The 12,035-nt window shown below is 43.0% G+C and overlaps 1 protein-coding gene across 1 annotated transcript; it reads left to right on the forward strand.

The window, feature by feature from the left end:
- The first annotated feature begins 25 nt into the window (after positions 1 to 25).
- LOC139563885 (visinin-like protein 1) lies at positions 26 to 11,482 on the forward strand. The gene is made up of 4 exons (XM_071382880.1): positions 26 to 261; positions 2,787 to 2,953; positions 3,239 to 3,454; positions 9,253 to 11,482. Exons 2-4 carry the CDS (start codon positions 2,792 to 2,794, stop codon positions 9,448 to 9,450), a joined length of 576 nt encoding a protein of 191 aa, XP_071238981.1. The 5' UTR covers positions 26 to 261; positions 2,787 to 2,791; the 3' UTR covers positions 9,451 to 11,482.
- The last annotated feature ends 553 nt before the right edge of the window (positions 11,483 to 12,035 follow it).

A 12,035-nucleotide genomic window follows, 5' to 3' on the forward strand; every position in this document is an offset into this window, starting at 1 on the left:
GTAGGGGCTGAGGTGGGGTGACGCCGTATGTCTAGAGTCGCATAACCAACGACGAGACGAGCGTGGGATCCGTCCCTATACTGCCGCTGCTGCCTGCCTCATTTGGAATAGCACGGAAAACCGTTATTTTTTTCTCTGCGTCCTGAAGAGGCCAATTTCAGGGATAGTCCCATTTGGGCATTCTTGATCATCGGGAGGTTTTTACAGTGTCTGACAGACGACAGTACAGACTGCCATTAGCGGTAGCATCTCCAAAATAAGGTAAGAAGCATTTGTCTGCAGCAGACACAGTGAATGTTGTTTTTATGTTGTCATAGCATATATTTTAAATTATTTTGTATGATTGTCTAGAGACATAGGCTAATCATTTCCATTCACGATGTATCTCATAATGGGGGTATCCTGCCTTAAAAACACATTTGATTAATGAGATTTGGGGAGAGATTTGGCGTTTTATTTGGGGGAGGAATTGTCACCTGCGCATCCATCATTAAAATGAATGCATAACGTTTTAAAAACATCCTGAGTTAATTCATTATATTTAGAAAATAATATAAAAATCGTGTTTTTCTCGTTGTTCTATTCACATTTCATGAGAATGACCAGACAATCATGTCATTTTAAGGGTTGATTGTCAGTTTTTGTCATATTTTAAGATTATGCGCATGGTGAAAAATGACATGAGAAACAGAGTGGTGTGATTTCAGGCGGGTTATCACTTACGGGGTTTAATTCCCTCACCACTGCGTCGTTTCTATCGGAATGCACTTGCATACCTCTCTCTCTCTCTCTGTCCGAGCAGACTCGTACCATGAACTGGATAACTGAAACGACATGTTCTATCTGCAAATAAATAGCCTATTTCTATCCACATCACATGTTAGTTTTGCGCGTACATGTGAGGTGGACACCTATACCTTGTTCAATGTCTAACGACGTTAATCTTAGATGAACAAATAGACCGTAGGAGCCAACCCCATTTTCACCTTGCCCCTGATCATTTCTCTCTCCTATCTTCGCTCAATATGTTTCTCCTCAAGGTCATTCGATGCATAGTAGCCTAATGATTTAGGCTCATTTTATGTTATGTAACATCTAAATTATTTCAACACAAGCCTTTTGGTTGCATCATCTAAATATATGTCATTTTTTAATGAAAAATATAGTTTGCGCAAAATGTTGGGTATGCAACATAACCTACTTTGCAAATAAGCCAAGCCCATGTCAATATACTGTGCCTGTGTATCGTGTAATGGTTATGTATGTCAGGATGTCAAACTCCTTCCATGGAGGCCCAACTGTCTGCTGGTTTTTGTTTTTCCCTTTCAATTAAGCCCTAGACAACCAGGTGAGGGGATTTCCTTACTAAATTGTGACCTTAACACATGGTTGTTGGTTCAAGCACAGTGCTCGCTGTCCATGACTACATGACAATATACTGTATGCATATCCTACTGCCTAGCCTACACCCAAGGCCATCAACTTGTTTCTATCATATGATGGTTGTTCCAGTTATCGTGATCTCCCTCAATTGTCAATTTATAAATAGTCAGAGTTAATTTGATTTGGATTATGTTTTCCAGGACAGGTCAGGATAACATCTGACATTTCGCATATAGGCTACAATATCAACACCCATATAGTTTACATAATGTACTGTGGTCAACATATTTGCAGGACAGGTGTCAGCAGCAGCTTTTGTTAATCCAGGCTGTCAGAATTGCACGTTTTTATTATTGAAGAGGATCAGAGAGCAGCTCACCAGATGGGCTGATTCCCTTGTTTATTCATTAGTCAAAAGGCTTTATATGATCACCGAAGTACCAACGATAGCCTATTGCCCACACACCCTACGGGCTACACACTGACTTCATCTAATCCCTCCACTATGTGATGGATACCTTATCACTCACTCTGTTTCCATTAATGAATAGATTCCTCTGGAGGTTTCTACATCGAGGTTATTAAACATAAACTGCAATTAAAAGTCCAGGAGTATGTCCCAAATGGCACTCTATTCCCTATATAGTACACTACTTTTGAGCAGAGCCCTATAAAGGGAATAGGGTGTCCTTTGTGAAGCATCCCATGTGTCAGGCTACAGGTAATCATGGAACCAAAATTGGTGTACGACAGTCTGTCACACAAGACTACAGGCTACAGGTAAAATGCAGACCGGTAACCTGATAGGTGATGATCGAACGCTTGATGAAGTGGTCGTGCTGACGGCAGTGGTCCTGTCCGACACTGTGTGATGTCAGGCCAGATGTGATGTGGTGCCAACAGATTTAGAGAACACAAATAGAACACTGCCGTCAGGCAGGGAAAGCATCTGTGCATGTCAAAATCAACCTCATTGAAATCAACCAAGCAATTCATTATTGTCTTTTTTTTTTATTTGAATTTTTACAAAAGGACTGTTTGACACAAAACAGGTTTGAGAGCAAAATTGTGGGTAAAACTTCCTATGAAAACCCTCCCATCATAATGCATTATAAGCATGTTTATAACATCTTATGCGCTATGCATAACGCACTATAATGCACAGCATACATTTGAATGTGTGATAGGCTTTTTCTATAACCATGATATAAATCAAATAAAGGCATGTCTTACACACTGTGCTATATTGTGCTATATTGTGCTATATGTGCTATATTGTACTACATGTTAGTAGAACAATACCTTGATGAAGGTTTATTGAGACCGAAAACGCTGGTCTATGATCTATTAAATGTGTGCTGGAGTTTCCTTTCTATTCAAAATAAATCCTTCCTGCACCACAGGCATCATGGGAAAACAGAACAGCAAGCTGACCCCTGAGGTGATGGAGGACCTGGTGAAGAGCACAGAGTTTAACGAACACGAGCTGAAGCAGTGGTACAAAGGCTTCCTCAAAGACTGCCCCAGTGGTAGACTGAACCTGGATGAGTTTCAACAACTCTATATCAAGGTGTGTATGAGGTGTGGTACACCCGATGCTGGAGAAATGATGTATATGGTGTTATTACTCCTAGCTAGGGAAATGATTGATATCCTGATTATATCATGTGATTGTAAGAAACCTTTGTGAAGCTAGAACAGACAGAATCAGGGTTTGATTTCTCTATATTAGAACTGCACTGTTGCTCATGTTTTTTCCCTGTCATATTAACCAATCATAATGCTAGTTAAACATAGATGTTTTTAAATAGTTGGATATCACAGCTGTCTCTCAATAAATGTTTCAACTTTGCAGTTCTTCCCGTACGGCGATGCGTCGAAGTTTGCACAGCACGCCTTCAGGACCTTCGACAAGAACAGCGACGGCACCATCGACTTCCGAGAGTTCATCTGTGCCCTGTCCATCACATCGCGTGGCAGCTTCGAGCAGAAACTCAACTGGGCCTTCAACATGTACGATCTGGATGGAGACGGCAAGATCACCAGGGTGGAGATGTTAGAGATCATCGAGGTAAGGAATAACACTGATGGCTGGCTTCCCGGACACAGATTAAGCCTACTTGGTTTCCCGGACACAGATTAAGCCGTTTTAGTCCATTACTAGGTTTAATCCGTGTCCGGGAACCAGCCCTATATGTTTTTTGATTTACTTGTACCCATGAAGCTTATACTAGCTGTTTAAGTTGTTTATCCAGTTTTAATTAATCAGCAGTGCATGTTACTTCAATGTATGCTACAAAGACAAACATGACTAAAAGAAACATTGAGACAGAGGACGATCAAGTTTAGCCGCTAGATGAATAAGGAGAACGTGTGTCCTTAGGGATAGCAGCAGGTAAGTGACCGTTGAGGGAGGTTGGATATCCCTAGGGCGAGTGTAACGGATGTGAAATGGCTAGCTAGTTAGCGGTGGTGCACGCTAATAGCCTTTCAATCAGTTACGCCACTTGCTCTGAGACCTTGAAGTAGTGGTTCCCCTTGCTCTGCAAGGGCCGTGGCTTTTGTGGAGCGATGGGTAACGATGCTTCGTGGGTGACTGTAGTTGATGTGTGCAGAGGGTCCCTGGTTCGCGCCCGGGTCGGGGCGAGGAGACGGTCTAAAGTTAAAAACTGTTACATTGGTGCCGTGACCCGGATCACTGGTTGCTGCGGAAAAGGAGGAGGTCGAAAGGGGGGTGAGTGTAACGGATGTGAAATGGCTAGCTAGTTAGCGGTGGTGCGCGCTAATAGCCTTTCAATCGGTTACATCACTTGCTCTGAGACCTTGAAGTAGTGGTTCCCCTTGCTCTGCAAGGGCAGCGGCTTTTGTGGAGCGATGGGTAACGATGCTTCGTGGGTGACTGTTGTTGATGTGTGCAGAGGGTCCCTGGTTCGCGCCCGGGTCGGGGCGAGGGGACGGTCTAAAGTTAAAAACTGTTACACGAGCAGCAGGTAAGGTAAGTGACCTTTGAGGGGGGTGGGATGTCCCTAGGTGGAGCAGAAGGTAAGTGACCGTTGAGGGGGGTGGGATGTCCCTAGGTGGAGCAGAGGGTAAGTGACCGTTGAGGGGGGTGGGATGTCCCTAGGTGGAGCAGAAGGTAAGTGACCGTTGAGGGGGGTGGGATGTCCCTAGGTGGAGCAGAAGGTAAGTGACCGTTGAGGGGGTGGGATGTCCCTAGGGGGAGCAGAAGGTAAGTGACCGTTGAGGGGGGTGGGATGTCCCTAGGTGGAGCAGAAGGTAAGTGACCGTTGAGGGGGGTGGGATGTCCCTAGGTGGAGCAGAAGGTAAGTGACCGTTGAGGGGGTGGGATGTCCCTAGGTGGAGCAGCAGGTAAGTGACCGTGGAGTGGGGTGGGATGTCCCTAGGTGGAGCAGAAGGTAAGTGACCGTTGAGGGGGGTGGGATGTCCCTAGGTGGAGCAGCAGGTAAGTGACCGTTGACGGGGGGTGGGGAGAAAATGTCAATTGGGGGAGTAGGTTGCTGACTATTCAACAGCCTGATGGTCTGAGGGTAGAAACTATTGGCCAGTCTTCCAGTTTTGCCATGATGCTCCTGTACTACCCGCATCTAAGTGATTGAAGCAGGGAGAACAGGGCGTGTCTTGGGTGGCTTGGGTCCCTGATGATCATCTTGGCCTTCCTGTGACACTTGGTGGTGTAGGTGTCCTGTAGGGCAGGAAGTGTGCACCCAAATGGTGCGTTCGGCTGCACGTATCAACCTCTGACGTGCATTGCTGTCTGCGGTGGTGGAATTGCCGTACCAGGCTGTGATGCAGACTGACAGTATGCTCTCGATGCTGCTCCCATAGAACACTGAGGGGCCTCGGGGACAGCATCCTGTGGTTGAAGAGTTGCTGTCGTTTCTTCTTCCCCATGGTCTCCAAGTGGTTTGACCATTTCAGCTTCTTTTAGATGTGTACGCAGAGGAATTTGATGTCATTGACTGTCTCCACGGCTGCCCTGTTGATGAGGATGGGAGTGTGTCCAGCCTGGTTCCACCTGAAGTCCACAGTCAGCTCCTTTGTTTTGCTAACGTTGAGGGAGAGGTTGTTTACCTGGCGCCAAGCCGTCAGAGTGCCTACCTCCTCCCGGTAGGCCGTATCGTTGTTGTTGGTAATCAGGCCTACTACTGTCGTGTCGTCAGCTAACTTGATGATGGAGTTGTAACTGTGTGAGGCCATGCAGTCGTGGGTATACAGGGAGTACAGGAGGGGACTGAGGACACACCCTTGTGGGGCCCACGTGTTGAGATTCAGTGTCGAGGTGGTAATGTTGCCTACCTTCACCACCTGGGGGCTGCCCATCAGCAAGTCCAGGACAGTTTAATAGGGAGGAGTTCAAACCCAGGGCCGATTGTAATGAGCTCATAGAGCACTATGGTATTGAAGGACGAGCCATACTCGATAAACAGCATCCTCACATACAGTGCATTTGGAAAGTATTCAGACCCCCTTGACTTTTTCCACATTTTGTTCCGTTACAGCCTTATTCTAAAATGTATTAAATAAATAAAAAATCCTTATCTACACATAATACCCCATAACGACAAAGCGAAAACAGGTTTAGACTTTTTGCAAATGTATTAGAAATAAAAAAGAAATACTTTATTTACATAAGTATTCAGAACTTTTGCCATGAGACTTTAAATTTAGCTCAGGTGCATCCTGTTTCCATTGATCAACCTTGAGATGTTTCTACAATTTGATTGGAGTCCACCTGTGGTAAATTTAATTGATTGGATATGATTTGGAAAGGCACACATCTGTCTATTTAAGGTCCCAAAGTTGACAGTACATGTCAGAGCAAAAACCAAGCCATGACGTCAAAGGAATTGTCCGTAGAGCTCTGAGACAGGATTGTGTCGAGGCACAGATCTGGGGAAGGGTACCAAAAAATGTCTTCAGCATTGAAAGTCCACAAGAACCAGTGGCCTCCATCATTCTTAAATGGAAGAAGTTTAGAACTAACAAGACTCTTCCTAGAGCTGGCCACCCGGCGAAACTGAGCCATCGGGGCAGAAGGGCCTTGTTCAGGGAGGTGACCAAGAACCTGATGGTCACTCTGACAGAGCTCCAGCGTTCCTCTGTGGAGATGCGAGAACCTTCCAGACAGACACCCATCTCTGCAGCACTCTGCCAATCAGGCCTTTATGGTAGTGGCCAGACGGAAGCCACTCCTCAGTAAAAGGCACATGACAGCCCACTCGGAGTTTGCCAAAAGGCACCTAAAGGACTCAGACCATGAGAAACAAGATTATCTGATCTGATGAAACCAAGATTGAACTCTTTGCCTGAATGTCAAGTGTCACGTCTGGAGGAAACCTGGCACCATCCCTCTGGAAGCACGGAGGTGGCAGCGATCTGTGGGGATGTTTTTCAGCAGCAGGGACTGGGAGACAAGTCAGGATCGAGGGAAAGATGAACGGAGCCTAGTACAGAGAGATCCTTGATGAAAACCTGTTCCAGAGCACTCAGGTCCTCAGACTGGGCCAAAGGTTTACCATCCAACAGGTCAACAACCCTAAGCACACAGCCAAGACAACGCAGGAGTGGCTTCGGGACAAGTCTCTGAAAGTCCTTGAGTGGCCCAGCCAGAGCCCGGACTTGAACCCGATCGAACATCTCTGGAGACACCTGAAAGTAGCTGTGCAGCAACGCTCCCCATCCAATCTGACAGAGTTTGAGAGGATCTGCAGAGAAGAATGGGAAAAACTCCCCAAATACAGATGTGCCAGGCTTGTAGCATCATATCCAAGAAGACTTGAGGCTTTTATCGCTGCCAAAGGTGCTTCAACATAGTACTGAGTAAAGGGTCTGAATACTTATGTAAATGTGATTTCATTTTTGCACAAATGTCTAAAAACCTGTTTTTGCTTTGTCATTATGGGGTATTGTCTGTAGATTGATGAGGAAAAAAACTATTTAATACATTTTAGAATAAGACTGTAACGTAACAAAACATGGAAAAAGTCAAAGGGTCTGAATACTTTCCCAATGCACTGTATGCATTCCTTTTGTCCAGGTGGGTAAGGGCAGTGTGTTATGTTATATATACAGTGGGGAGAACAAGTATTTGATACACTGCCGATTTTGCAGGTTTTCCTACTTACAAAGCATGTAGAGGTCTGTAATTTTTATCATAGGTACACTTCAACTGTGAGAGACGGAATCTAAAACAAAAATCCAGAAAATCACATTGTATGATTTTTAAATAATTAATTTGCATTTTATTGCATGACATAAGTATTTGATCACCTACCAACCAGTAAGAATTCCGGCTCTCACAGACCTGTTAGTTTTTCTTTAAGAAGCCCTCCTGTTCTCCACTCATTACCTGTATTAACTGCACCTGTTTGAACTCGTTACCTGTATAAAAGACACCTGTCCACACACAATCAAACAGATTCCAACCTCTCCACAATGGCCAAGACCAGAGAGCTGTGTAAGGACATCAGGGATAAAATTGTAGACCTGCACAAGGCTGGGATGGGCTACAGGACAATAGGCAAGCAGCTTGGTGAGAAGGAAACAACTGTTGGCGCAATTATTAGAAAATGGAAGAAGTTCAAGATGACGGTCAATCACCCTCGGTCTGGGGCTCCATGCAAGATTTCACCTCGTGGGGCATCAATGATCATGAGGAAGGTGAGGGATCAGCCCAGAACTACACGGCAGGACCTGGTCAATGACCTGAAGAGAGCTGGGACCACAGTCTCAAAGAAAACCATTAGTAACACACTACGCCGTCATGGATTAAAATCCTGCAGCGCACGCAAGGTCCCCCTGCTTAAGCCAGTGCATGTCCAGGCCTGTCTGAAGTTTGCCAATGACCATCTGGATGATCCAGAGGAGGAATGGGAGAAGGTCATGTGGTCTGATGAGACAAAAATAGAGCTTTTTGCTCTAAACTCCACTCGCCGTGTTTGGAGGAATAGAAGGATGAGTACAACCCCAAGAACACCATCCCAACCGTGAAGCATGGAGGTGGAAACATCATTCTTTGGGGATGCTTTTCTGCAAAGGGGACAGGACGACTGCACCGTATTGAGGGGAGGATGGATGGGGCCATGTATCGCGAGATCTTGGCCAACAACCTCCTTCCCTCAGTAAGAGCATTGAAGATGGGTCGTGGCTGGGTCTTCCAGCATGACAACGACCCGAAACACACAGCCAGGGCAACTAAGGAGTGGCTCCGTAAGAAGCATCTCAAGGTCCTGGAGTGGCCTAGCCAGTCTCCAGACCTGAACCCAATAGAAAATCATTGGAGGGGGCCGAAAGTCCGTATTGCCCAGCGACAGCCCCGAAACCTGAAGGATCTGGAGAAGATCTGTAGGGAGGAGTGGGCCAAAATCCCTGCTGCAGTGTGTGCAAACCTAGTCAAGAACTACAGGAAACGTATGATCTCTGTAATTGCAAACAAAGGTTTCTGTACCAAATATTAAGTTCTGCTTTTCTGATGTATCAAATACTTATGTCATGCAATAAAATGCAAATGAATTACTTAAAAATCATACAATGTGATTTTCTGGATTTTTGTTTTAGATTCCGTCTCTCATAGTTGAAGTGTACCTATGATAAAAATTACAGACCTCTACATGCTTTGTAAGTAGGAAAACCTGCAAAATCGGCAGTGTATCAAATACTTGTTCTCCCCACTGTATGTATATGTTACAGTGGGGAACATTGGTATATAAATTCAGAAGTATCAAGATTAAACTTTGAACATGTTAACAGATTAACCAAGACTGTGTGAAAATAGGTCTTTCTTGAATTCATTACACCCCTGTTCCTTTCTGTGGTATCGCCTCACCTATCAACCCTGGTTGTCTATAGGCCATATACAAAATGGTGGGCACTGTGATCATGATGAAGATGAACGAGGATGGCCTGACACCGGAGCAACGGGTGGACAGGATCTTCAGCAAGATGGATAAGAATAATGATGACCAGATCTCATTGGATGAGTTCAAAGAGGCGGCCAAGAGTGATCCGTCCATCGTGCTCCTCTTGCAGTGTGATATGCAGAAGTGAGGAGGTGCTCGTCTGTATAAAACCAGACATGCACACACTCTGCGGACAGGCAGCACATGTTTTAAATGTTTCATTAAGTTCTTCTTCTCAGCCTTTTCCACAGGAAAAAAATTATGCTTGGACTATTTTTCAATGGACTTGCTTCTTGTGGTTGTATGCATGAGAATGTCAAATAGCGGAATAATTTTTAATATATAACATTACACAGTATCATGATACATTTATATTTTATCGAACCTGACCTGCCAATGTGAATTGTGCACAAGTAATCCTATTCCATTTACCCATTCACTTTTAGGCTAGCTTGTATATCAGTGAAGCGCTATAAATTGAATGATTCTGTTCCTGCAGTATTTAGATGATCCATGTCCACTGCTGCAGCTAGCTGCTAATGCTAGCTGCTAATGCTAATGCTTAACATGCTGGTAATGAACAATCATTCCTATGATCATTGTAACTTGTCTCTATAATACCCAAACTTATTGAGCTCTTGGAAAAATAGAGGAGATCCTTGTTCTTTCCAAATAAGGTGTTCTGTTCAGACTGACTGACTGATGTGTAGGTTCTATTTGCATGCATGTGTTTTGTGTTCAGACTATATACTCTAACCTCTTGTTAAACTGTTGCATCTGCAAGGGGGGTATTCAAGGAGAACCCCCCCCCCCCTGAAAAGCGTTTGGTATTGTTGCATGGGATGTACAGTAGTGATTCACCTCACCATTACATGATTAACCTTCTGTGGGTGGTTGTTGCCCTCATATTTAATAACGTATACATGTGTAATTAATGTGACACTTGAGTTCTTGAACGACAGATAATATGGGCCCTGGTTGTAACCTCTCACACATACAGAAGACGTATCTGAAAATTTAGTATTGAATTAAAGCACAGCAGTAATTGAAAAACTAGAGAATACATCTGCTGCTGATAATATACTACCCACTGGGCAGAAACTGGTTGAATCAATGTTATTTCCACATTTAATTTTTTTTTTTTTTTTTTACCCAACTTTGAACCTAAATCCAATGACATGGTGACATTTGTTGTTGATTTCACGTTAGTTGACAACTCAACCAAATGTAAATCAAAACTAGACGTTGAAATGACGTCTGTGCCCAGTGGTTATCTATTATATTATTCTGTTGCTTCAATCAAATCAATCAAATCACCAGGCCAATACTAATCTATCATCAATACCAGTCACCCATCACTCTTAGCATTGCTGGATACATTATACGCCATAACATCCTAATAGGTTGGATTTCTCAGCCTGTACGTTTTCCCACTATTTACAATACAAAGTTACGTCATACATATCAATATGTTTACCGTAACACAGAACATGGCATCTGGAGCTTGTAAATGAAGCGCTTATTTCCAGAGCAGAAAAGCCTTACATGAGTTTACCGGACATACTGCATTACCACCAACAGTACTTTTTTATTAAAATTTTTAAAAAAACTATCAAAGGTTTCATCTTCTAATCTCAATCTAAGTTTACAATGGTCTTTAAAAGATGCAGGATCCTCCACGAGATACAAGTGTTAGGATGAAAACATAGCTTCTGAAACTAAAGGTTGCAGCCCTGTGTCAAATTTACACCTATATGGATTACAGATATTGTGAAAATGTACTTTGTATTGAACATAACCAGACTGATTTACCACTTGGAAGCTATGCAGGCATGTACTGGCAGGCAGTCCACTTACTGTACCAGTGGAATCTGGCCCTGTTTTTCATAGTTCTGGATACAGCATCATGTAGACTTGAATGCTCATAGCTGTTAATTAACATTAGTCTATATTATTACTACAACAGGGTGATCCTAACTCCATGGGCAAGAATCTTTGTCAAGTAAATGTTTATACTAAATTTGAAAAATCCAATTAAAAAAAAAGATAAGTGTATTTTGTTAGTTTTGTTCTTTTTATACATGTTGCATGTGTTGCACCCAAAATGACATGGTTACATTCTTTATGTAGTACTAAAGAAACTCAATCAAATAAACATCTATGGGCTTTTACAAAAGGCATGGTCTGGTAAGTGTGATTCTATTTATTATCCAGGCAATCAAGAATGGTACATATTTCCTTGATCGCTTATCCAACATTTAAAAAAATGATGCTGTTTAGCAACCTGTTAGGTTTCCAAACATATGCATTTTGTTGTTGTTGTTCGAGGTGAATTATTGGAATCTTTCAAGATTCTCTAATTTAAGAAACAGGTATTTCCATGTCTGTAATATTATGTATTACAACCAACGACAGTTGGATCAGCTAGTATTTGTTAATCCATTTTATTGTAACAAGAATTAACATATAAATTAGGTTAGAAGAATTGGATGCGTAAAACATCTTTCAGTTGACAGTAGTTTAAAGCACATCATCGGCATTCAAATATGTTAAAAACCAAATACAGTAACCTAAAAATATTGCAGATAAAATCAATAGCAGGGTTGGGCAAATTGTTTCTGAACAAAGAATGAAACAAAACATAATTCCCAATGTATCAAAATTATACAGTGTATTACTAACTGTAATCAAAGTCAAAAGATATCTACATCTAGTGTACACATACAGTAAGCA

This window comes from Salvelinus alpinus, chromosome 34 (genome assembly GCF_045679555.1).
Source record: "Salvelinus alpinus chromosome 34, SLU_Salpinus.1, whole genome shotgun sequence".
In the NCBI taxonomy this organism is placed as follows: Eukaryota; Metazoa; Chordata; class Actinopteri; order Salmoniformes; family Salmonidae; genus Salvelinus; species Salvelinus alpinus.